The sequence below is a fragment of the Spodoptera frugiperda genome, chromosome 5 (assembly GCF_023101765.2).
Source record: "Spodoptera frugiperda isolate SF20-4 chromosome 5, AGI-APGP_CSIRO_Sfru_2.0, whole genome shotgun sequence".
NCBI lineage: Eukaryota > Metazoa > Arthropoda > Insecta > Lepidoptera > Noctuidae > Spodoptera > Spodoptera frugiperda.
Genome location: NC_064216.1, coordinates 653,634 through 681,530, shown reverse-complemented (window position 1 = coordinate 681,530; position 27,897 = coordinate 653,634). Strand labels below are relative to the sequence as shown.

General features: G+C 36.7%; 3 protein-coding genes across 4 annotated transcripts in view; 1 reads left to right on the top strand and 2 right to left on the bottom strand.

Annotated features, from left to right (window-relative positions):
* LOC118271957 (60S ribosomal protein L34) overlaps nucleotides 1–27,897 on the bottom strand; it is a 137,641-nt gene that overhangs the window by 58,558 nt on the left and 51,186 nt on the right. The gene's annotated exons all lie outside the window — the stretch shown is intronic.
* LOC118271581 (RNA-binding protein lark) lies at nucleotides 875–3,212 on the bottom strand. 2 transcript variants are annotated; one of them, XM_035587664.2, is made up of 5 exons: nucleotides 3,024–3,212; nucleotides 2,215–2,888; nucleotides 1,742–1,950; nucleotides 1,265–1,306; nucleotides 875–1,149 (listed from the first exon to the last, which is right to left on the bottom strand). In XM_035587664.2, the coding sequence occupies exons 2-5, from the start codon at nucleotides 2,878–2,880 to the stop codon at nucleotides 1,101–1,103; spliced, it is 966 nt and encodes a 321-aa protein (XP_035443557.1). In that variant the 5' UTR covers nucleotides 2,881–2,888; nucleotides 3,024–3,212; the 3' UTR covers nucleotides 875–1,100. The 2 variants fall into 2 exon arrangements, with proteins under 2 accessions (XP_035443557.1, XP_035443556.1); XM_035587663.2 differs by having other exon boundaries at nucleotides 1,679–1,950; nucleotides 3,024–3,209.
* Nucleotides 3,832–27,897, top strand: part of LOC118271580 (stress-activated protein kinase JNK) — an 89,459-nt gene continuing 65,393 nt past the window's right edge. The window contains exon 1 of the mRNA XM_035587660.2: nucleotides 3,832–3,998. The gene's annotated coding sequence lies outside the window, so the exon portion shown is untranslated. The remainder of the gene's footprint in view (nucleotides 3,999–27,897) is intronic.

Genomic DNA, 27,897 nt, shown 5'->3' with positions numbered 1-27,897 from the left:
AGTTTGATTGGATGTTTGTCAATCAAGCTGAATTTACTGAACCGATTTTGATGAAATTTGGTATACTGACAGAGTATGAGCTGATTTGGATGATAGGTTACTTTGATCCCAAGGGAACGCGGGCGATACCGCTCGCAGAAGCTAGTAGATAGCTGGTTAGGACCTCTAGTGATATCAACAGCTTCATCTTAGTGGGATGTGAAAATTATTTTTGTAGAATGTATTTCGTCTTCAGTTTTCACCGTCACATGAAAAATGTAGTAAGCGGAAAAAGTAAAACTTGTTACGTAATTTGTTTCTGTAGGCCAAATTCTTTACAAAATACTATTATTTGAATTAAAATTTATGAAATTAGATATGAGTCTGGGCTATACAATGTGATAGGGGCGAGACTTCTAACCCGCTGAGTACTACATCTAATTTTATCGAAAAATCATATTTTGAATTGAACCCCTAATTGAAAATATTGAAAAATAGTGATTTTTTCGGTAAAAATAATTTACAAATGTTTTTTTTTCTCACCAAAACATTATCAAACATATGAAAAAGGTAATGAATTAGTTAGCCAAGGTTATTAGCTACCGTTTGTCGTTTTTTTTTTGTTTCTACGACGCATACAACCTTTGATATCAAAAAAAGTTAAAAAAATATTAAAATAGCCATAACTTTTAGGGGGAGGGGATTCGACCCCCGACTTTTGTCGATAAAATTAGATGTAGTACTCAGCCTTAACGGGTTAGAAGTCTCACCCCTATCACATTGTAGAGTATCAGTGCTTTTCCTATACTTATAGGCTTTGGCACTCTTGTTTGTGAATGTAGTAATAGGCTCACACTAACTGGAATGCGATTATGCTATACAATAAAACACTTAGTGTACTTAAAATGATATTTTATTTCACTTATTTACATTCAGGCACATAACATTCATACATAAATCTTCCATGCCAATCATACTTGTGGAAATAGCAAATCAGTCACTCCCACCTTAACTTATACAATTGTATTCTCTATAAAACAGTACTATCTGTCAGCCAGTCAAAAAATTACAAATTGATTGCAACTGAGCGTTGGACAACTATATCTAAATATTTAATATTCCTAGTAAGGCGCGTATCTTCTGGAGGGAGAAGGTCCTCGCATACCCGGTCTGAAACAAGAACATTTTCATTTAGCAACTTGACAATACAAATGTAATTTCTAGATAGTTATTGATGAAGTGATATATGATTGAAAAGTTGTTTTAGAAGAATAAGTGTGCATACCTTCTATCATCAAATGTGTCACGACTGAAGTCTTCGTACATTCTGTAAATAGAAAAAAAAATACATTGCAAAACAATCCTATTATTTGAATAGTTTATTTAGTCTAGAAGATAAACTATTGATTTTTGGTGAACAAGTATGGACTAAAAGCATTATACTATTTATACTATAGAGAAATGTAAATAACGAGTAAGTATAATACTGACAAGTGATTTGATATAATTAGGACAGATTACGGAAAAATAAGTTACAGATTTAATTGAGTAGGTTGAAGGATTTGTGTCAATTGTGTTACAACTGCAACTATTATGATTTAAGGGAAAGTGTAATGATGGATCATAAATTGCTTTAAAATGACTAATGTAAGTGGGATGAAGCCAAAGTTAGTTAACATTGACACAAATTAATTCTCACCCCCGGGACATTTGAGGCCCTTGAGGGGGACTTCTCCTGCTGTACATAGCATCATACGACGACCTCATAGATCCCATCCCACTGCGCATCGGTGGCAGGCTCGGCATTGGCGGCATAGGCTCGCGGCGCAGCGGCGGCGACACGAAGTCCCCACGCCCACCGCGAGAAGCACCCATCTCTAACCCGCGCGAAGCGCCCACTGGGTAGCGGCGCTCGAAGAGGTCCCGAGGTGACTCGAACCTCGCACGATCATAGTACCCGTCATAGGGATCCTGTCACAATAAAATATATTAGTACTTATTCAGTTAGTGAGAAACAAACAGAAACAAACTCGTCATGAATAGTAGTTGAGGTATGTTTTCTTTTGAAGGTCTGGTGGTGAGCAGCGATTGTAGCATCACTGAGCCCGATCATGTTATTTCGGCCCGAGTTAGGAACCGCGTGCGAAGACAGACTCCACGCGCTCGGCCTACGTGATGCATCGAAAGCGGTCAGATGAAAACCGACGGTTCGGATAGTAAGTGATAGCGCGTTACCCCAAATCCTCCCATCATGCGATCGCGAAGGAACGGCGGCGGCGGCGGCGGAGGGTAGGGGTCGCGGCCGAATGCTCGATCGCGGAAACCGTTCCGGTCAGGGCCCAGCGCCTTGGGGCACTCCTTGGACCAGTGGCCGCCCCGACCGCAGCGGTAGCACTGCTCGGGGTCGCCCATACCCGGCCGCTGGCGGACGCGGCTCGTAGACAGCTGCACCTTCATGGGCTGTCCGTCCACCATCATACCGTTCAGTTCTTTGATAGCTTCGTTCACGTCACCCGACGCGTCCAGGTGCACGAAGCCATAGTTACGAACTATATCGCACTCGACAACCGTGCCGAACTTCTGAAACAGCTCGCGGACTTCGGGCGCGCGCGTCTTGTCCGTTAGGTTACCGACGAATATTTTTGTGGTCGGCGTCGACGGGGCCTTTCGGCTCTTGGCGGCTTCTATTTTGATGGCCTGGCCATGAACTATCTCTCCGTTTAAATTCTGTATGGCTTCGCGGCCAACTTGTTCGTTTTCCATGTGTACGAAACCGTAATTTCTGACGATATCGCATTCTACGACCGTACCGTATTTTTCGAATAGCGGTCTAAGATCGGCGTCCGTTGTTTTATCGGAAAGATTCCCGACGAAGATTTTGAAAGTACCGGCGCCCGGCATTTTAGACTCTGAAACGCATACATAATTTGACGAAATGAGTCAGCAGCGTCCATGACAATGGGTAATGGAAGTTTGCAATACCGTGAAAAAGAAAAGAAATAAAATAACGTATGCGACTAGGACTGATTCTAAAAATTACTTACCTTAAACTAATATAAGTACACGAAAAAAGCACAACCTCAAGAATACACACGTTTAACGTTTACTATAAATATTTCAAATTTTAAATGCCTGTGCAATGTGAACTTAACCACACAAAATGGCGACACGAACCAAAGAGAAAGAAAGAAGATTGAACGAAACCAAAGCCAAACGGCGTACTGTTTCATGCAGTGTGGCAGTGAAATTCAGTGAATGACCGAATGATGATGACGCATAAATGCCGCAGCGTTGTAGTTCTTTTCCGTTTCCTATTCTACTACTTTCCATTAACCATAGATATTCGAAAACCATAGTTCACTGTTTTTATTTGACATAAACATAAAAATAAAGAAACTTGACTGAAAAATAAAGAAGTTCGTTAACAATTCGTAGATGTTTTGATAAGCAATCAATAAATTAATTGTTAATACAAAAATTATTGAATAATTTATATAGTAAGAACAAGAAATTTAATAAAGTGTACACTGTTCTGTAAAAATAAATGTGAAATCTCTGTGGAATTTTTATTATCTTTTAAATATCTGTCCTTAGCTTATCTGTGCTCTAATCCTCTATTGTTTATGGCAAGTTGAATGAACTCTGAATGAACTCGAATGAACTGCATTATTTTTCTATTATATATTAAGAAAACATGAATGCTCATAAAATATACTAATTGTTGTACTTGTTTGACTTGCTATAATTATTGATTCATTAGGATTATACAAAAAAGTTTTATTTGAAAATATTGATAAAATATTTATTAATTTTGGCAACACCGTGGAACTAGGCTAGTTCCAACGAATATTTGGTGTGGCAACCTATATCATTAATGTCAAAAGCAGTCATTCTGTCGACGTCTATTCATATAAAAATATTGAATAATTCAAGTAAAAAATCAATTTTATATCGTGAAAACAGTGAATTTGTGGCAAATTGTCAATTTTCGGGCGCACGTTGCACATCACAAATTGCCGGTAAGTTGATTATTATATCCTCATTTCAGATAACGTGGGATGCGAAAATAGATCGAATGGCATTTTGAATTATTTAATTATTGTTGCTATTGCTAATTGTGTTGTGGGTGATAGTTGTGTGTTGTGGAATGCGGCGGCGGAATTCTCGTCTGGCGGTCGGTGTCATAAGTTATATGTGAAGGAAACAGAAATACGTGTGGAGTACGTTGTGAGGTATATTTTGAGATCTATTGATAGCGGTACGGACGTCGGTGTTGTGATACGAAAGTCAACTGATTGAATAATTGCAACCGGCGGTTCTACGGCTTCTGTTCGCAAATTTGTAGGAACTGTTCTTTATAAGCTGTTGTCAACATCCATTATTGAATAATGATCACAGACTGACTGTGTTACTTTTCATGTGTAATATTTGTGACGATACTATTGTACCTACTTCTATTCTTAATATCCATTATTTAATACAATACATTTATCTTTCATGCAGACAAATTGAATACTAAAGTTTTTATTCTCTAACAAATGGTCTTTTTTAGTTGTTCAAAGTAAAAAAGACTAGGTATACGATATAAAAGTGGTTGTACTAGATCCATCTTATCACTACTTATCATGACTTCATCTTAGCTAATAGTGTAAAATCAAAATTTAACTATAATCTCATTTGAGAATTTTGAAACATTTTAATTTAGTTTAAAACTAGAACACCTGTTCTCTCACAAGAAAGATATATATTTGAATAATAAAAATTAGAATATTATTAAAAACCGTAGTATAATTAAACAGTTTGCATCAAATTACTTTTTAATATTCATGTGTGTCTTGATATTTGTATGAATTACACTTGACAAGACATATTTAATGCTTATAAGAATTATTTTCTTATTAGAATATCTTCATAATGTTATCTATCATTGACATTTCACTTTGAACAAGTTATTTGATGATTGTATCAATTTTATAGTATAATCGTCATATAACTACTTGATTATTACATGTATTTGCAATTTTGCACGATAGTCTCAAATTGCCAAAACCCATCAACACTACTTTTTCTAAATTAACTTCTTCAAACCCTTGTTCCAACTTACTTTGAGTGTTGTAAGTCACCTGATCTTTGCCATATGCCAATTTTTTGTCAAATTATTATCATAAAGCAAATCAGGTACATTAATGTAGTCTAGTCTTCCTAATAAAGATATACAATAATTTATTAATGTAAGCAGTCTTGGTAAACTGGAATTGGATTCAGGTTTCTATTATTATTTGTATTTGATAAATGATCCTTAATAATTAATAATACTTAATATAGGGAATGAAATACAATATCAGAATGCTGCTCATGAATATGAGCCTCTAGAATGGCTTGAAAAGTTGAAACTATTTAAGATCTTGTGAAACAGTTATGTGAGTAAGCCGAAAAACATTATAGTTAGTTAATTTAGTATATTTCTCGAAAGTTATAATACAAAATATAAGATACTGGTTTCCACGATGCGTGGATTTCTTAGTGGGTGAAGTTATTATCTATGTTTTATATCTCTTTATTACAATGGAGAATAATCTTCCTATTTATAAAGATTTTTCTAGTTATTATTTGTAAAACAAACATTTTAACACAATTAGTATTTATTAATTGCTCTGAGAAACCCAATAATTGATTGAACCTTGTTACAAATCGGTAAACTATTTTACAGTATAGGTGATTTATCTTCATTGATATATTAAATGCTGGTAGGTTCAGACCCAGCATGATCATTAAAAAATAATAATGGATAAGTAATACTTGGTACACATTTTGAACAATATAGTAAAGCCAGCTCATGTAATATTTTCTTTATCAACTTTACAATGTTGCTCACATAATACGTAAGATTTTTTGTTGTAGTTCACAATAGGCGCTCGCCGGCCGCGCCGCTGAAATCAATGTCGTTTCATGAGACCCGCTCCGTGGGCTCGGTACATCGGTGGTTCACCTACATAGGCTTATTGTGTGACGCGTTCTGCGGTAGCAATGAATGGCGTCGTGGAAAGGATCCGAGCTGTCATGTCCGGTGTCTTAGTTCGCAAGTGCGAGTGAGAGGCTCGTGTGCGAGCGGGAGGGCGGTCGCTCGATACTGCTCGTATTGTTGGGGCGTCCCTCGCCCCGCGCCGCGTTCAAGAGGGTTATGTAATTTAGGCGAGGCTTCGAAGCCAGCGAAAACAAGGAGCGATGATGGAAATTTAGTCTCCTGGGAAACTTGCTATAAGGAGGAATCCGGTTTCGAACGAGTAATGGAAGGTTTTTGGGATATGGCGTTCCATATATATGTGTAGGCTGCAGAATTAGTTGTTGTCCTGATAAAAGGTAGTTACATAATTTGCTGTATCAGTTATCAATGTACTGACAATATTTAACAGCTGTTCGATCAATGATTCATATTTACTACTGATTCAATTCGTGTTAGATTGCAGAATGAGTGTCGTAATCTGTCACGATTACCTTTCTATCAAGTATTTAATTTGGTAATATGTATGAATATGACTCAACCGTGAATGAAGTCATATTCGATAGTAAATAGATAGTTATCTAGATCTTTATAAGTCGTAATCCGTGTGATTTATTAGCATTAGTCAGTCGCTCGCTTCGAAGCCGACCCCTACACCTCCATGTGAAATGGTAGGAATGTATCCCCCTACTATAGTAATTGGCTCGTGATATTCGCAATTTGAGACACAATATGCCGTATTGTTTCACGTAATGTACTGAAAGAAGATAACTGCCATTACCTCGGTCTATCTCTATAACCTAGGTCTCGACCTAATATGAACTGAGTTGGTGCCAGACTTTCGAAACTGACTCTTCCCGGAGTATTACCATTTTACGTAATTTGGCAAGCTGCTGAGAGAGCCAACCTAGCCAATTTATTTAATGTAAAGAGTTTGTATCGCTAAATGACAAATTTATGCGCTACCTAAACTTTTCTTGGAAAATTAGAATTAAAAAGTCGTTGGTTTTAATTCTATTTATTTGAGTAAAGTCCAGAGCTGGAGGCCGCCTCCCCGAGGATTCATCGCCAACAGTTTGCCATCTTTTGTTTTATATCCGTGCGCTTTGTCCAAGTCGCGACAGTAACCCAGACCATATAAAAACTTGGAAGTTAGTAACGCGCAGTTTTTATCTTCATTGTTGTCGAGGCAAGGTCTCCCGAGCCACGTCGGAAGCACTGTCCAATTTGAGATTTCTGCAAAAAACCGAATGTTTGATGAATCATAAGTGACAAGACTTCTTTCTTTTATATTTGTTTGAGCAAAAAATGTTGCGGAACCTAGATGATTCATTTGTTAAATGTTGACTAGATTTGTGTTAACGTCGTCGGGCCTCGGCAGAGTATCGTTAGGTAATTGTTGTGGAGCGGCGTGCCATGAAAGATAATCTTTTATAGAGCAATCACACAAAATGAGCCTGCGAGGATTCTAAATGGATGCCTATCTTGCGGAATTAGAGCTGGAGTTTCACTCTTATTCCCACAACTAAACTGAGTGGGTTGCTCCGTTTGAGGTAGCGATACACATTCAGGTTTAGAGGTATCAAATTCAGGTCTGAATTATCTTCAATTTGCTGCTACTTTCGCACCTTTTAAAGTGTAAAATTATTATCAGACTCAGTTTTATATTGCCATTTTTGAGACACCATTTGGCAAGTTTCAAAGTTTTGTTGAGAAGAAGCAGCTTTATCATTAAAGTTGAAAACTGCAGACATACACGTTACATTGAAAAGTTAGGAGCGCAATCGTAGATGATAGACTATTCGACTCTTCCAGTCCAACTACAGACATCTGTGCAAACTCAAATGATGTATCGATGCACACTATCCTCGCCTGTGTCGTTCATACGAATAACCCTTATATCTGAAACGTGCAGACTCCTTTGATGTAGAAAACTTTTCGCTTTAGAAGTTATTTTTATTTGTTCTCATGTGATCGTCTTATTCAAGTTTTTGTAAAGGATTTTTAGCTGAACAGTTTCGTAGTTGTAATGACTCTCGTTTCCATAGAAACTGCACGTTTTGCAGGGGACAAAAAACGTGCATAGGTACATTGTACATTTCATTCTAATCCGTTCTCCAATATGTACCGATTGAAATGATTTTCCACCACAACATAAGTCCCGATTTCTCCGAAGATGTAGATGGAGGTAGACGCAAATCGCTCAATTTCAGCCTATTATATTGTTAGGCCCCTGAACTAGGGTCCGGGCTTTTGTGCTCGGTTTAGGGTGGCAACAAATATAAGTTTATGTAGATAACAACATATTAGTAAGATAGCAACTTGTCTATCGATCTTGTGTCGTAACCTTCACACCTCTCGATGGTCAATGAACTCCTACACGCGAGTATGTAGCAGACAAATGCACTAGCTAATGCAGTTTACGTGTAAGCTGTGTCCGACGTTGCGCTTCTCCATTACAATTTGGTGCAGAATTGCACTTAAGGAACTAAGCTAATATCTTTATTGTGCTTCTTGCTTGCTTCTTTGCAAAAACAAAGTGTCAGTCTTTACCGAGCGAATATAACAGATCTCACGTGATTTATGAATGAATGTCTACCAGGTAATCCGTAGCAACCCCGAATACTTTTACCTTGTTCGTTATCCTTACGAATGGCCGCTGGCTCTCCCTTTAATATTAATCAATGATCGCGATAATATCCTGCCCTACATCCATAATCTCTGCATTCACTCCGATATCGTCCAGATACAGCGCAGCGTCCGCATATTTTCGCGCTGAATCGCTGCGGAGGTTTATCTGATATTTTAACTGTGTTACCGTAACTAGTTTGTGTTAGCAATGGTAATAACAGTTGCTGTAGTCATTTATTTAATTAGTAACCGTTCTGTTATATTAGTCCGTGCATCATTTCCTGCCATTATAGTCACGTGCGTATTGTGTAAACTAGTAAAGTTGCATTGTCATAATTACGTCTTCATGTAATAAACTATAAACAGTTTCCCGGATGTAGCAAATTCACAATTCTTAATTATTATACTTTGTGGAGATCCTCGCTGGGTTTAAAATAATGAGGAACCTCTCCAACGTTAACTTTGCTCAACAAATTCGAAGTTCTGAAATTGTTAACTTGAGATTGGAATTAACTAATATAACCCTCTGATATTTATTTATAAGTTTACTGTACTAAAATAATAAAATGATGGTGTGTACGTTCTTGTGATATAACATTAACTGCAGAATATTTCTGCCAAAAACACGTGCCAAAACCGCGAGTGCTCATTTTATCCGACACATTAGGTAAATTATTACAAGTGAATTAAATGTACGGAGACGACACGACTACTGAAGTAAAGTACTTCGTATGGAAGTGAATTGGTACCTCTGGAGAGGAACACAGAACGCCTGCCGAGCCACGTGATATATCCCATGGAATTACAAAGGGGTGCCCGAGACCTTCTCATTATAGAAAACGCAAATTATATGAAGCTTTAATTTCGGAAAACGAGCTCTCTCCTATTGCAATTGCAGACATTTTTGGCGCTCTATAATTTAACGGAGGACGTTCACTCTGCAAGTATTTTGTTCTATAGCCGGTGGTGAGAAATATTTGGTGTTCCAACAACAAATAGCTCGGTGCTGTGTGACAAGGATATAAAGCCAACCTTTTTTCGGGACCGATACGGTTTCCTAAATGCTTTGAGGGTCTCCTATTGCTGAAAGGGGTATTTACCATTTTGTTTTTGGAAATATTCACAAAGGTTCAACCACACGTTACTGTAATGCCAATGTATCCTTGTTATCTAAGTGTTTTAATTTTTCTGTTCTATGATTAATCCATCTTGTATTACAAACATTTAGGTTTTGTTCACTAATTTCTTTGTGAAATGTTTCTGTTAAATTCGATCGGTGGCTATTACGCCTGCTCGCTTACATAGAGCTGATTCCTGGAATTGATATTGCTTTATTGATGAAATGTGAATATTTATTATGGAGATCATATTACATTGTTATGTCTATTGAGGGAGAAATAAGAACAATATATTTCGTTATTGAATAAATGAAGCTCGTGTCCATTTCCTTTATAGCTTCGAGAGACATTTTCTCAAATTAGTTATTATTTATTCAAACACCTGATACAATGTCGAGGGTTAAGAGGGAAATCCTATGAAATATGCCAAAGTTAAAGCAGGTAGAGCAATCCACCGCGACAATTAAGTAGTTACGACTTACGAGTGTCGCACCCAGATTAACTTTACTACTGCCGGCTTAAAATACCCACAGCCTCGGCTCACGAACACGTTACGTAACTACGCGAAATGGAAAACAGAAAAAGCTGAAATAACTTTTATTAATTGCTTGTTGGAATGAAGTTTTGAAATTCTCTCTATCAATAAACTTAATTAACAGTACAATAAATTCCTGTCGCGTCCCATCCGAGGCAGGCAGGCAGTGGCAGCCGGCTGGTGGCAGCGTGGAGGGGAGGTCCCGGGCAGGGGAGCGCGGTGGGGTAGCAGCTTCGACGTCAGTTCCATTGATCGCGTGTGACGTCACGCCGCCGCCGCCGTTACTGCAGCGGTCGCGTGCTCGCCGTTCGCGCCTTCGCCCGGGGCCTTCGGATAGATCGCTGTAAATGAGGCTGCCTGCTTTTCTGGATGGCTGCGACAACTATAAATAGATTTATGCTCGGTCAAGCCAATATGAGCCACGGTTATTTGTTGTTGTACGATTGTATAATTAACTTACGACGCGATGTACGAATACTTACTAGAGCAAATATTTTTCTCGGAACAAATACTGGCATATACAAATAATAAACAGAAGCATTTATCACTTTTTATTTTGAATAAGAACCTGTCTGATCCTCTACGATGAAATTTCTACACTTAGATTATTAAATTACTAAAGTGGTCACAAAACAAAACAACGTATTTAAAATCTGCTGAAAACTTATCATACAAGTCTATAAATAGTTCCTGGTACTTTTTTAACCAGAATACATGGTTGAATGGTTTAAATTAACTCAACAAGTTCACCGCAACGCGAGTGCTCCCCACCGAAGTTGCGCGGCGTTTGAGTTGAAAAGTTCGCAGCACCCATACTAGTCCCCGCTACTGCCGCGAATTTAAATAAGCCCACAGAAATTTGTAGTTCCATTTTTGAATATTTTGTTTTTTTACCGGCCAGTGGTCGTTTGAAATTACGGGACTAGTAGAAGTATGGAGTTTTAATTCTGAGATGAAATAATATTAGTTTTAGTGGTACAGGTTGTGTGTAAAATGGTCAGGTCCTTTTTTTTGAAGGAAATATTATTGTGTAGATGTTATATTGGGCAGAGAACGTGTAATATTTTACAAATGCATTTTCATAGCACAGCTTGGAAATTCTCAAGTTTATTCCATTACATATCTTGATATACTAAGGAAAAGCTTTAAGGAAAAATCTTCCGTCCCCGGACCGTGTGTCACCAAGCAAACTTTAATGGCGCTTTCACTTCAAAACTTGAAAACCACGAAGGGTGGTGAAACATCATTACCCACCCTAGCACAAACAGGGAGGGAACAGCTTTAAATACAACATGGGATTGTTTCAAAGAAAAAAAAATGGGCTTTAATAAATTACCCCAATATACTCTATGTTAAAAACGTTTAGCTGAAAAGGAGGTTGATTTAAAAAAATATCCAGCCGGTGTCAGATTTACCCCGAGCTCCCTTTTATCGGTCCGGGCGAAAAGGGCAAAGTTGATTACTGATTACCACACTGACTGTCAAACATTTTTATCGGGTTTACGGAGCCTAGCCGTTATTTGCGATCCTATTCAACACTTGTACTGTATAATTTCGATAACAATATCTGACAGTCGATGATTTGCTGTCGTTGGATGAAAAACTTCTGGTTTCTATTTTCAACCTTTGTGACGAATATTGGATGAAGAAAATAATGTGTACATTTTATTACAAAAACTTATAATACGAAGTATATGACTGTTTTTAGATCATGAGTAATCAATGTCCTTTGAATGCTCCTATAATAACTTTTGTCTGAAAACGGGACATAGCTGCGATAAGTGTGAAATAATGAATTTAAGATATTGGATTACGATTACTATCTATAATGTCTCTAAATATTAACGAGAATTACGTTACAATATAAGCACTCTCTCTAATTAGACATTACGCAGACTTTTCTAAAATTGCCTCGTTGTTGTAGTACTGACGAGGTCCTGGAGCAAGACCCACGCTAACTAATTTAATCTAGTCGGACAAGGATATTGCTTTTCGATTTTAAATTTCCAGGAATACAAACCCTGAAATAAGGTTCAGTGTAGCTCCACCCACTACGATTGTCCTCCATTTCTCCTCCAATTTTTGGACTAAAAGGAGGTATATTGGTTCATATATCTGCAGATTCTTAAATATTTGTTTTTTCTAAAACAAGTTTGTTAGTAACACGTTGGTTATAAAAATGCCTTTAAAATAATTGAATATAATTATTGCAATGTTGAGCACCGCTGGTTAACACGTACGCAGATAATTTGATGAAACGGCCGCCCGGCGGCGCTACCTGTTTGAATTTACCCGGGGTCAGTGACCGATGCACTTAATGTTATTATCAGCCCGGGGTTAACCCTAATACGAAAATGTTATTATAATGAAGCTGTAAATATTTCGGTTACTCTCCATATTGTAATGTTTATCTTGGTACAAGGGTAACTAATGAAGTATTCATAAGAATTTATGTTCGGGAACGGATTGAAAGTAGCGAGGATTTTAAAGTTAGTGTCAAATACTTTAAAATCTAAGTTTGATCAACAATATGCATACTCTAGTATAATTTTAACCCAATTACTGTTATTATCTGAAGTTATTTGTAAAAGTTACAGTATACTTACAAACTTTGTAATGTCAAGACAAGACACAGTAAAATGTCAGACACAATGCTAACTCCAAAAACGAATGTTATTCCCGTAAAAAAAACCTTAATCAGTTATATCAAAATGAAATCTTTTATTAGAATTATCTCAGGCTTTTTCTTTACATCTTGTCCGTGGTCAGGTTCAAGATGTGATGTCGTGTCTACGAGTGGCTTCAAGCGACTTTTATTAACAAAATGTGGAGGTGAATTACTGTCGTTGTGTATGTAAGACTCGGTAACTTTCTGTAGCACGCCTACACCATTTATGAAGCTTTCCACCCACGCAATGATATGATAGATGTTCTGCCAATGTTTGGAGAACTTCGTAAAACACTGTGTTGGCATTGGACTGCCTAAATATTGTATATTTTATACAACAGACCCTGACAAATTATGCTTGAAATATGGTAAAGGATATCGGTTAATGTCCTGTAATTCTATATGTTCTACAAGAGTGCTTACAATATTTGAAGGATTTAATTTCTTAAAGGAAAATGGTGTAGCTATTATTTGTTTCTATCTTGTTTGTGTAGTTTATTTTAAGTAATATTGAAAATATTACTTACAAAAACTCCAGCTTAGATGAAGCCAGAGATGTGTGCTTACCTAGCTATTTTAGAAAAAGTTTTATTATTTTAGATATGTTTCTTATAAATCCATTAATTTTCACGGCATATCTTAATCGTAATCTATGTCACCCTATAATTTGACAGTGATTAACGATCCTCCATTAATTTGGTTTTTAGTTAAATCTGATTTTCGTTTTCGTGGGTATTGTTTGTATATGAAAATGTTGGGACACGCCAGTCTGGCCACGCTTAATTCTGCTAGATACAATTTTTTCGGTACTTAAAAACTCGCGGGAAGAATAGGGTTTTTTTTTATTTTATTTTTTTAAGGGGGAGATTCATCCAATGACTTCTGCCGCATTGAGCGAGGCGAGGAGTTTCAGATTTTACTGACTAAAAATCACCGCGTTCCTGCTCCTGCTTTTCGAGCTGGAGCCTCAGTAGCCTCAGCCTCATCTAGCTATTTAAGAGATTGACGTGTAAAAGAGTTACATTGTGACCTACTTGCAAAATAAATATCATTTATCAGTAACTTGCTAGGTAGTCTGCCGCTCGGTGAAAATAAGGATAGTGCCAAATGTGTTCCACTCTTTCTTTAACACACGTCATTTGCTAATACCTGTAGTAATTTCCAGGACTCTGAAGCACTTTACAGAGGACAGTGAAGTTAGCGAGACATACAGTACTTTGTACACTAACTTTGTCTGTTCTTTTGCATACTTTAAAGCATAACTTAGACGTCCTGGCGACTTTACTGAAGATTCGTACTTTAGAATGTGGATGACGAACAGTCTGCATTGATCAGTTTTTTTTTGTGTGTAGCTATACTATATGTAAGTCTGAGTTTCTTGCCAATGTTTAAAAACGTACGTAGATACAACTATATCAAAATTCACTCTCCATTTCACCCGAAAACAATCAATTTTAAATAACATTCTAATCCGAATTAGTTTAAGGCACATCCATCTTTCTGATCCCAAATATTATCCTTCCAAAATAAGTATACACGTTGGTATCAAGTTTGCGTTAGTAGGGTGGCGACCCCAAAATTAATTAGCGTTGTAATATGAAGTTGATCGTAAATAAGACGGTACCCTCGTTACTCATTCGCTTTTCTTAGCGTCCGCCAAAGGTATCGTCATCTTACACTGTTGACGTCCTTTGTCCTTTAAACATTTTTTCTAAGACAAATCTGATCATTATTGATTTTTATATTTCGGAGGTGGTTTGAGAATTCTTTATGAAGCAGGCCGTGCGGTTTTTCATGTTTCTAACTTCTGGCATACTAAACGCCGGTTTCAAGTTTATTGATTGGAAAAACAATAACTTTTATGGTAACTTCGGCAAAGGAGCGATCAGATCAATACATTCTCCTAACACTTAAGCCTTCCAGAAATAGTAATAGAATTATTGGAAAAGTATTAAGTGAAACCGAAATGATTTACCAATTTTAACGTATGCGAGTTTTGTAAATAGATTTTCGAGTTAAACGGATGCCGCCGTGATTGCCTTCAGGCTAGAGCATGCCAGGAGCCAATCTCTTCTAATAATAGGTTTCGGTTTGATTGTTGTATCATGAAACTCGATTACAACCTCCCTGCAAAACACGGGTTGTTGTGTGTAACTAATAGTTCCCCTCACAGGCAGTCTGCCATCAATATTCTATAAGGTAGCTTATAGGGCTAACGATTAGTTCCCAATGTTGATGAACTTTGAATTATTTATTTGAACAGCGCATGACTTGAGTTTGCCCCTTTTTAAATGACTTTTAATGGACTTAGGTATAGATTGAAGTATCTAAGTTCAAATGGTGTTTGAATAGTTCCATTCCATTGCATCTTGCTCTTTTTCATTTTGGCTGTTTACATATTTGTTACCTTTATTCTGGTGAATAACAATAGCCTGAGGTCGATAGCCCTAGAAGCGTGAACGTATGTGGCGTGTCGCCTAACTCTTCGTATGCAAGAATGCCATTTCAATTGGCAGCTCTGATGTATAACCTATGCGGGGTTATGTGCCACTTAGGACACTGTATGTGCTTGTTGGAACTAGGTTAGGTTGTATATTGGAAGTTAGTTCATATTGTTTATTGTATGCTTACATACGACCACGCCCAATTTTTGCTAAGGGTTACATATTTCGCTGTTTATATAAGTTCCAGACAATGAATAAAAGTCTTATTCGGACTATAATTATTACAAAGTAGTATCGGTATAATTTTTACAAAGTATTTCAAAGTTAATTCTGACATTCCTTACACATTTCAGCCTTATCGTGTCAAAACACGAGATAATACGAATGAAGTCAGACACTGAAGTTGAAATGTCAGATATAATCCTGGAATTGTTATCAGAAGCTCAAATGTATAAATAAACAGATCAAAAATACATCAAGAAGAGTACGATCCGTGCCTAATGCCCTACAAGGTCGGGTTGCCCAATAAAACCTACTCGACTCCTATTTTCGGCCATAAAGTATTTTCCCAGAAAATGTCTACGATTCCGTGCTCTAATCATTTATATAATACACCATTTCATGGGATCTATTTATTCGCTTATTAGAATTCTCTAGAACCCTAAATGGTTTTACCATTTGCTCCTGAGTCATATTTCTTACTTCTATTTGTAGTATCGATAAGATAATGAAATTGAAATAACATATATACTCGTATCACGTGTATATATGTTGCCAGGCTATTGGATTTTCTAGATGGTTGGTTGTAGGATTGAGCTCCAAATGTATTTATAGTTGAGAATCCCTTAATATTTAGTTTTAAAATAAAGTATATCGCTTTGCATACTTTTTTCAATGGAGAGACGCTTGTTAATGATATTTTGGTGACATAAGATTGGGCGTGTTGGCGAAAGATTTATTTTTAGTTATATTATAAAGTTAAAATGTTTAAGCTTATTATTATGATGAAGCTAGGGAGATAAAGCTATTGTCTATAAATATTGTGACCACCGTGCATATGTTATGCTTATTGATAGTACAATGGAACACAGGTGGACATTACTGCTACCTGACGTCATACTTTATTATTATTACATCGGAATAACACAACAGTCCATGTTGTAATAGGAGGAATAGTAGTTTTTTCCTAAATTATGTTTTTAGTTTAGCAGTGACTTTCAAAAGTTCCATTATCGTGAAAAGGCACATTTGGTCGGCTTATAGGTTTACGCTCTCTTATACAAAGATAATGCTCGCACAATACAATGAGCAGTAAGTATCGAAGTTAGTTCATTAGTAACTAAGTACGCGGCAAGTACTCAGAGCTCTTTGCGAGCAACTTCTAACTATTTGTTTAACCACAAATAGTGCCTTCACTTTTTGGATCGTCGCACATTTTGACTTTATTAGAAACGTTTTTAGGTTGCTTTATTTTGTCATACAATAAGACAAAAGAATAAAAAATTATGTCTAGTCCCTGCATATGTAGCTACATCAGCCAATTCTTCGTTTTATTATAAGATTTTAAAAAATAACTGAGTTCACTTGGAAGCTCCATTAAAGTATTTCAAATAAATTGGTGCGGTAATTCACAATTATCATTTCAAAGAAGTTTATTCTGAAAATCAACAGGCTGTTATAACGGAGATTATTATTATTAAGGCCTTTCGGAACTGCTCAAGTGTCTATCCGGTCGAGATCTTGGAAGTAACAATTTTAATATTATTATTGTAGCTCACCAGCAAAACATTTCATTTTGTATACTCTTTTCATTCCCAGTTCTCCTGTACATGAATAGATTGACTGCTAGCTGCTAGTTGCTGTAAGGGAGATTCAATTAGCCTGCGCGGAAACTTTACCTGGCTGCTGATAAAAATAAAACACTCGAGAGACGGCCGGTCCCTTTGAACTCTTCAAATATAAAAGAACTTTAAAGTTTCAAGTTTCTCTAGAAAAACATGTTGTATGCTCTGCTAAATAAGTATCATATTCCTGTGAATGGTAAGGGATAGTTATAGAAATATATTCGCCGGCAGTGGACTGGAAGTTTCGCTCGCCGTCCGCCCGTAAAACCGTTAAACTTCAGGTCTTTGAAGTCGGTGCGACAGTTGAAAATTCAACCTCTTTCAACTTGCCGGAAGATTGCTTTACTTTACCAAAGTTTTTCTTGCTCCAGATTAATTTGTAATCCTTCACAGTTTCCTAGTAGCCCGTTGGATATTTTGGTAAAAATAGCCTTAAGGAAAAAATTGTTTAAAGGGACTTTTTCTTGTATAATACACATAAATCACTTGCACAATAAATTGTCCGAATAAATGAAGTTACGAGCTGTCCTGTGGAGAACAATGAGAGAATTTACAACGCTTTGTCGACTCTTTATTGAGATTACCGTCATGTTTATCTGTCCGCTTCTTTCTGAGAATCTCTGATGTCAACGAGGGGCTCAGGGCGTCTTATGCCTCTTCATTTTCTCTAATCTGATGCAGTCACACAAAGAAAATATTTGTTTTATTCATCAAGATATTTTTATACATAAATCGTAAAACGTAATATGCTCTTCTAGTGTGAGTAAAGTAAGGTATTAAACAAACGATAATAATCAAATAAAGTCTATAACCCTCATTGCTTATAGATTCAAGTTAATTGTATTTGGAAAGCAAAATGTTTTATCTAGACGCTAGACATAATTGCGTAAAGTTCTTCGCAAGTGATTCAACTTGAGTTTTTACAAATTCGATTACGTTTCCAATTTATCTCAGCTCATTCGAAATAAAATTGTGATAGCATTGTATAAAAAGAGGCAACACCTACGGCGGATAGATTTATTGAAATAAAAGTAAGTGTACAGGTGGCGCTCCAGGCACTTTGGACAAAACGCTAATGGCTGCTGCTGCCACAGCATTTTATTGGGTTTCCGTCCCCGAGAGCAAATATCGAAAGGTTAAGGGCTGCATCCTCCTAAAAGATTGTTTCTCTAACTTTATTTACGACGCTTGCAAAATTGAAACATAACGCGGAGAGTATAATCCCTTTCGTCCTCCGTAATGCGGATTTTATGGCACAGATGATCATCTTGTTTGGCGGCTGGTTGTAAATGCGTGTCGGGAAAGTGTACTCTGTTTTGGACATTAAATATTTACGCGTTGTTCGAAAAAGTATGGCGGCTGACTTATTGTGAATGTTATTGATTGTTGTTAAACCTTCGGCCGCGTTGTCGTTTAAGACGGCGGACTTCAGTAGAGAAAATTATACAGTTTAAAAATGAAATTAAATACTTGGGTATTGAATTATCCGTTGAACGTATAACTTGTTTTTAGGAATGTTGATTTTCATTGTATATACAGGCATTAAAATTTTCGCTACGAGCCTATCAAACACAGAGGTAAGCTCGCTCGATATTTCACCGCTTAGTTAACGCCAGCAAACACTAACAATCATCTATCTTCGAAACCTGATGCAAGTGCAATGTTCCTACCATCTCACCGGCGACTGCACAGCTTCCAACTGATCATTACTCACGGGACAACTTTGATTTCGAAAACTTACAGAACGGTTTGTCCTACGTTCCAGAGTTTACACCTAAAATATCAATAGTTAGTAGTAGGTACTTCGGCAATGGAATTGCAACAGACGTAACTGCAACCTATTTGAATATTGAACGGCAACTGTTTACTTGAATTCGAGAGAACGGTTCTAGATTTCCCAGCGGCAAGTTCTGTCGGTTACAATAATATCTGCCTCGAAATTTCGCGCTTCACCACTAAAGTTTGACGTGGGCGGTGATGAGTCAGCCAATTAGGATAATCTGTTGAGTATACATTCGTAAATCGTTTCTAAAGGCTTTACTCGGCAATTCGGTATTAGAAAGCCAATTGTGGTTAACGGTCTAAAACTTGAGCCGAACTAGCACCGACTTCGTTAAACATTCTTCAGGGACCTTAGTCGGTCTTGAGGTACTTTAACTTTGAATAGCCTTTTTTCGGTTGTGTCGAGACGGCGTTTTATATGTATTTATTTCTACTGAATTAAGAATAAGAGAAATGTGATCAAGAACTCGAGGACGTGTCCTCTCCCCAGTAAAAATACCTATTTATAGATTTACGAAATCTCAGAGTAACGTTCAAGAGAGTCAACCAAACGTACGTCCCTATTTGAATGTCCCTAACAGAGGGTAAGAATAATAAAATAAGTCTGGCGGTTTTTTCGCGATTTTTCTCCGCCCCAGCGAGGGACGCGATGTTTTATCGTAGGAAGATGCTGAAAATCCAATTTCTCTTGGGGCCTATTCACAAACTGGCCAGCATCAAAGCGATGACGGTGAAGGACCTAATATGGTGGTCATCAATATTTTTCGTTCAGTTTTACGACAATAGTCCGTTCCCTGATAACATTGATTTTCTTTTATAGGTTACACGTTCACTATATTACTCCAATATTAAAAAAAATGGAAACATAATTTTGTTGCAACCACAAAAATGATAACATCACAACTGCGGTGGCATCTCATGAATTTTGAGAGTATCTTGTTATGATCTCTCGCAGCTGTATCTACATTATGAAAGAGGGTTTAAAATCTGATAAAGAGCAAATTACGTTTGCCGAAATAATGTCATGCAAAGCGAGTGCCGAGGTGTTCAACATTGTTTGCCCTTTGACTTGTCACAATAACACTGTATTTTCTTTTTGCAGATTCAATAAAATATCAAGCCCTTGAAAACTTGCACGAAACTAAACACTTTAAATAAAAATTCATACTTTCGAAGCCTTGTTTTCTTTGTAGTTAGCATTTGAAATTGTTTATTCAACGTTAAAAAATGTTTTGAAGAGTTTTTATGATAACAGTAAAAAAATGTGAAGTTGGTAGCTGTTTGAATTCTTTTTGGAATATAATGTTTAGAAAAATACTATTAATACTAATTGCTGAAATACTGAATAATATTGGCAAGGGAAAAGGATATTTATACTTAGCGGTATCATTTATCACGTGTACATAGAGTACCCAGTTACAAGCTCCCAGAATTAAAAATGTAGAAAAAAAGTTCCTCAAGACAAAATTTACCAAATAATCAGCCTCTTAAAATTAATGTTAGTACAGGGAAGCGTTCACTTTGTTTTCCTTAAATTTCACAATTTGTATGCAAATTTTATTTATCCGTTTAAATGTTGCGGCATGTGTTGTCGGGAGGTACTCTTCAAAACTTAGTAAAGATTGCTTTTGTGTAGAGGTGTTTACAATGTGAAACATGTTTTCGATTACACTTGAGTAGGGATTGGTATGAAATCCAAAAATGCTTTTGTCTTCCATAACCAAACCACATGGATATTGGATATCTTTGAAATACAATTTTTGATACCATAAATCTTGTGGAATTTCATGATATATCACCTCGTTGGATAATTCGTATCTTTTTGTAGGGAAAATGCCTGATAACCTCATTCAGGAAGGGATAACTGTCCAATGGACCATAAATAACGCGGTGACTTGGGGACTAGCCGCCATTTTATACCTTGAATGTAAAGCCTTCGTTTTGTTGAGACGTATTGAGGTAGTTTCCGTTAGGTATGTCTGAGTACTTGAAAGAAAGTGTAGAAATGTATCAGTCGACTTTCTGGTTCATTGGATACGATAAAAGTTTCCGAGAACTTTCAAGTTTTCCCTATCGGATCAAGGATGATAACTTAATAGTTTGTCACGAGCAGTTTGTATTCGGTACAAGTAACAAGTAAAAATCTATTAATAAATCACTTCTAGTTTCCTACAGTGTCGTTATATCGCTAGAACAACAATTATTTATTCAGTGTACTAGTTTTTTATTTATCGACAACTAACAAATGACGTAGATACACAAACGATTTACATTCAAACCAATATTAAAATAAAACTCTTATTTTGAAAACCCGTTTCAACACGTGTATGTATAAACTGTTACCTGTATTTACTCAATTATTTTACAAAAGGATTTTAGATATGGCTTTTCAATATCGTCTTCATAAGGTGAACGCGGTTAATGGACAATTACGTCGTGTTAATTTTAAGAAATCAGTGTACACAAACATACTTCAAAAGACTATTAAGATTATTCTTGTAAAATCACAACATGAATGAACGGTCCTTAAAATACTAAAAAGTAACATCATTTAAATGATTTTTACATATGTAAGACTAACATTTACATACACTACATGCTATATAGATATACAACATAATATTTTACACTTACCCTTAACCGCCTTTAAGATATGAGGATACTTATTTATATTTTTTTATAGTCCTAAATATACTGTTGCTAACGGCATTAATAAACCTTAGCTTCTTTATAGCTGCGTTCTAAATTAAAGTCAAAATAGCTCAAGTAAATACAAATGTTTAGGTATGTAGGTACATATGTAAATATAGTCATATATAGTTTGTTGTTTATATAAACAACATTGTAAGTTACATGTTTACGTTGTGTATGTACCGCGGGACATTAATAGAATCACTTGACAGGTTTCTCTTATTGTTCGTACCTATTGGCTTGAAGATAACCTATATAGCGAATTAACGGCATTCTTTGCAATTTTAGATAATATATGTAGATAAGTTAAAAGAAAAATTATATAACATTAACCTATAAAAGGCTCACGTAAATTAATTGAGAAAAGCTCTACTAGTTTCGAGTCACAGTAGGACTCTCCATCATGAGCAGCGTGCGCAGACGCGGAGTACACCGAGTAAACCGTGATTTTTAGTTGATTTTGTATATCTCACGATAATTGCTTTAAAAATATTTTAAAATCATCTATCAATATATGATACATAGACCTCTATTAATTCAAAACAAGCAGTATTGACAAGCGGCCGTAATTTAATGATCATATATGTTAGTCGTATTGTAAACTAGATGGCAAGCCATCTAGCCTGTCTCACAGTTTCCTCGATAACTAAGTCCATTAGGACCTACCCTGGCCTATATCGTAAGTGTAGTTAGAGCTTTCTAGGTCAATGAGGGCTTCCGTAAGCCATCTGATGAATATCGACTGGCCTATCATAATGTGTTCCGTGCTATGTTTGGGGACTATAGGGCTTGGTTGATTACTTGATTAGTGTTTATGTTTTTGTCGTTTGTAACTTGATGCTAGTCTGAGTGATTTTGGTCACATTTTAGTATTTGTTGCTGGTTTTTAGATATATTTTCCAAGTTGTGAACAGATTGCTTTTTTGTTCGTTTGCTATAAAGTGTTTTATAAGGAGTCTAATCGTTAACAACGTGTTTGGCACTTTCTCACAGATTATATGCCAACGGGTCAAACTTAGAGCAAAACTTAAAATGAAAGTTAAAAGCAGTGCCACATCTTGACGTTCGCATAGTCTTTGGTTCGGAAAACTGAACGGGGTTAGGTTATGGCGCGCATGCCGGGGGCGCATCGCGGGGCGCGCCGCGGCAGTCCGCCCGCGTCACCGGCCCGCTCCGCACGACTGTACAACCCCTCGCCCGCACTCAGAACACCAAATAGTGCTTACAAGTACACTCGTGTGCTGAAACAGTGAACTATTCCGTGATTATGAATTGTTGGAAATAATCCGACCAATCACAGTGAGTGATTAAACACTTCTTCTTTCAAATCGGCAGTTTAAGTCCATCGGTTCGCACATTATCGGTGAGTTTTAATAAAAGTAAGGTTTGCGGCGTGTTCGCACGGAATGTTTGGCGGCCGCTAGATGGCGCCCCTACCGGGCCCGTATTGCAGTTGAATTGGTTTTGTAACTTTTTAGTTTAGAAAAAAGTTGTTTATTATGTAACTTTCATTACCAGTACCTAGTGTACACGGAGTACTACACGTGTAGTAGTTTCTTGACTTAGATTGAAATAGTTAAGGAAGTTGGAGTTAGGTATATTCGTAGCTACTTGACCGGCGTTTGCCGGCTTTTCCTAGAACCCTGTAAGGAAAACCGAATTATGAATCGAAATTATACGATGTCGTTATTATATTAACTGGATACTTTGTTACCTCTGAAGAGATATTGAGGGAAATGTGATATTACTATACAAAGATATATTTACAAGTTGTAGGAAATAATAATTACGACAAATCCTGTTTCGAAGGCGTGATGGCGTGTTTCAGTGTCATAAAACCGACCAGATCTTAATTCGGCCTACTTATATGTACGTATGTATTCTACCCTGGATAATTAAAATTCTACTGAGAAATTAAAATATTAAAGCGGCATAGGTTCATTAGGTACGTGTTTGTAAACGATAAAGATTCTTATATTTCAAACTATAATACTAATTCTTGAAAAACTTGGTAAAATAGGTCTTCTAAATTGTGATCTATGTAAATTAGAGGACAGAGAGAAACAGCAACGTAGACTAAAATAACTCTTTTAATTCAAAAATAACTTCCAAATCGGGGACTGTCCTTTAGCAAAGTAAACTTTTCTTTGGATTTGGGAAACTCGTTTTGTTCTAATTGTCAAAGATAATTTCTAAATGTGGGGCTTGAATCAAAGCGAGAAGAAATGATGAAAAATTAACTTAATATTGTCTGCATTATATTTTTATGTCATACTTTGTAGTAAGATTATACGCAACGTTTCATACCTACATAGTTACGTCACTTCTGTGCCGTGAAAGTAAAGTTTTGGAGCTGAAGGCTGAACAATGAATCATTCAACAAAAAATCTCTAATAGATTACTTATTGGAATGACGCATTATAACATTGAAAAGAGTTATGTATTTTTTGCAGTGGAAACTCGGTATCTGAATAAAGTAATGCATGTAATAATAAGTTGAGATGTAAAAGTAATGTGTTTGAATTAAAGTTTATGACAGAATATTGGCTGTTGTTTCTTCTTACTACTTCATATTATAAATGCGATTGTGAGTTTGAGTGGCTAAAAGATTGGGATGAAATTTGGAACAGGGGTAGATTATGGTCTGGACAAACACTTTTTATCCCGCAGGAACTCAGGCAAAGCCACTGGTAGAAGCTAGTTGTTCAATAAGTTTAAGTATTTATGTGTAGGTACCTACATACTGACCCAAAACCCTCGGTCCGAAACGCAGTATTTAAAAATCGCGTCCAATCAGTCCACACAAAGGGCTGCAGGTACCCTCGTTAGGCTCCCCTTCTAAATTGTGCCATTAACCTTGTTTAGTGTGTCACCCCCGGCCCTGCATTCCGCATGTATGTTTACCCTTTAGGGATTTGCAGATCTGCACGCCAAATAGACTGGTATGAACAAATACTGGAACCTGCTTAATGGCCTGTGACACTCCCTTAGTTGGAAGCCTAAGAGCTCAATTGGACCCAAAAACAAATTAGAGAAAAGAGGACGAACAATTGAGTTTTTTTTCGGAGAACGGACGAGTTTTTATTTCCCTACGTGCCTCTGAATAAAGTATGCAAAGAGTATTCTATCAACGAGAAGAAATTAAACGCACTTTAGAGCACTTGTTTGAAAGAGTACTTAATACTGGCACTCTGGCACTCTGGCAGTAACCGAGACTTGGAGTGTTCGTGTTTTATGTCCGTTGTAACAGATGCTGGAGACACTGTGACCGCTCATTTCTTGTCTCAAACTCTATGATTAATTACTCTGAACGTAAAACGGCTGGATGAAATGGTTTTTGTTTTAAGACTTTGATATTGCGTTTGACCCGCGTCGAGTCGTCGAGTCGGACCCTTAAGTTAAGAGATGGATTTATTGTTCAGTTTCTGTTAGCGTGGAACTCGAACCGTGTAACAAAGGGTCAGTCGACAACCATTGAACTCAATTAAGTGTTTTGCGGTACATTATGAGATTATTTTTCCTTTGTAATAATGTGTTATTATGTAGGAGTTATTATCCTAAAACACTTACGCTGTTAATGGTGAATAAATAAAATATATTTGTATGCTTTCGTTTCATAAGTAACTTACAACAACTTTAACTCACTAAAATATAATGGACCAGTAATTAAAACTAACGAGGCTTTATTTAAATACTGTTGAAATATATGATGATATGAATATTCCTGCGGTTGTACCTAAGTGGTAGCGACGTTATGTAATAGTGTTCCTGGCACTGCGGCCGTAGCTGTAAGTGTGAGGCTGTTACTCATCTGGAAGAAATGGCCTGCTATAATGGCGCGGAGGCTATATCGTGTGATCGATATGACCATTAGCGACCGTTTAGGTACCTTCAGAACACAAATTAACATAATGTCAATATTTTCTCCATTTGATTTATATTTTAATGCACGAGCCATTTTGAGGATAATGTTTATTTGTGGAATAGGCGAGAAGCCTGTTTTTCGTTTTAAGATCCTGTGTAGGTGTTCGGTTTTGTAACAAAATAATAAATTACTTGCCAAAATAATATCTTACTAGTAAAATAATAATGTTAAAGATATCTTCAAAGAAATAGAGGAATACTTTCAGTTTAGTTCTGCCCACGCCAAGCGTTGCCTGACCTGCCGCCTTCGTGGAAAATCTCAATTTTCATAAAAGCTTTCTTAAGATTATGATTGTGGGGTTGAACATTGTCATCGGTGAGATTTTTCAAGTAGAATTATGTCACCTTGAGCAAATGCTTTTAGAAGGATCGAGGCTAGCGCTACCTGCGGCGGGTTTTTTGTTTATGCAACTACAGAGCTCTGAGTGCAATTTTTATAACACCTCAGACTAAGAGTTTGATACAGGATTTACTAAGTTCATGCTATAGGGCACTCAAGCTCTTACAGTATGTATTGTGGGTCGTCGTTGGGTAGATATTGAATTAGTCCCGATATAATACATTACTTAGTATCCTGAGTATTGTGGGTAAATAAGACTCGGAAGTTCCTAACGATCAAACACGAGACTGATTTACTGTCTGTATAACAGATAAAAAAATGTTTAATAAAACTTTGTTCTTTATAGTTTTATATGATTTATGTGAAAAATCTACATTTTTGGCGCAGTGTTTTTTTAATTGGCGGGAGAATAGTTTAACCTTCTTTTCTATATGTGGAGCTGCGGACAATCCGAGGTCGTATGTCAAGGACAGGCCATCGGCAGTCTTCCGCAAGATTGTTGCTTAATGGAGATGTTCCCATTGTTTTCTATTGGCAGCCTTTCTTGCATTGTAAAGAGAATAACAAAAAGTCACAATCGAAAAGATTTTTATGTTTTATTTCTGTCTGATTTTGATATTGGATCTTTAGAAATATTTCGTATTTTTAAACCGTTGTAGACAAGTTCAATCAATGTGAATTATCCATTTATCACCGTTTGCTTCTAAACTAAACTGAGATATATCGTCGTAACATGGGGGTTGCGGACGTCGTGAAATCTAGTTATTTAGCGTCCGTCCATTGATGACTTTCCTTTGAAGTTAGGAACCACTCAGTGGCCTTAGATCGTTCGTTTGATGTCCACACTAAATGACCGCTGGGACTCGCCAACTCAACTCTTTGTTGGTGAGAAAACCTTTCACCATTTTCAAAAGCCTTTCAATTTTAGAATTTCTGTTCTTTAGAAAAGGAAAATTTAATTTTGGCTAGTTTCTCGTAACTGACAGTTTAGTTACAATTTACCTGTTACCAAAAAACAGACATTTAATTTATAAATAGGCACTTTATTTATTTGTGGAACTCAGACTTGCTTATATGATATTTCTAAAAATATATTTGATCTTTTTGCTTAAATATAGTCCGGTATAAGTTGGCAGTGAGTGCGAAGGGTATTGTTTTATGTCCTGCTATATTTAGACTGACACTGGCCTGGGGTAAGGGTGTCCAAACACGCGACATCACATTCTAGCATGTTCTCTGACGTGTAAGGGTTCGGGGACTAATGTTACGCGTGGGTAGAATTAGTGGGCACGAATATAATTGTACATTATGTAAGAATTACGAGGTATTTGATAGGGATCTAGATAAATACGTTAAAAACTTTATATCACATATTAAATACAACCATTTTCAACTAGTTTTGGATCAGATATAACAATAGACTTGGTATTCTTTGTTCTAACCCTCTCCAACTATATTACTATACTAATTTAGTCCCAACCCTAGTCTATGAACATAACCGTCGCGTTTATGAGCACGACAACAATGATACGACAAGCCTGTGTGCTGTGTACAATATTTAGGTGACAATATGTGATACATGTTAGAGCAAGGTGTGTCTCGCGGCTAGACATCGTTCGTGTACTACACTCCCTCCCGCCAGCCGTGCATGTTACTTATTTATAATTTTAAAATAACAGCGAATATATTGCCGACGGCCTTTCACCGCAATCCCACGTGATGTCTGCCCCATCTCCGGTATGTTTAAATTAACTGTAATAAAACATGTTACCCTTTTTCTCTTTCATCTAGATTCTTATTTTGTATCCTACGGAATTTAATGTTTCCATATCCCCGTCTACGGAAGTGAATTCGAGTCAATTTCCTCTGTTAACGCGAGATTTCATCGAGTTATAAACGTTCATTGAGTCGAGCACACCTGTAAGCTGTAATCCGCCAGT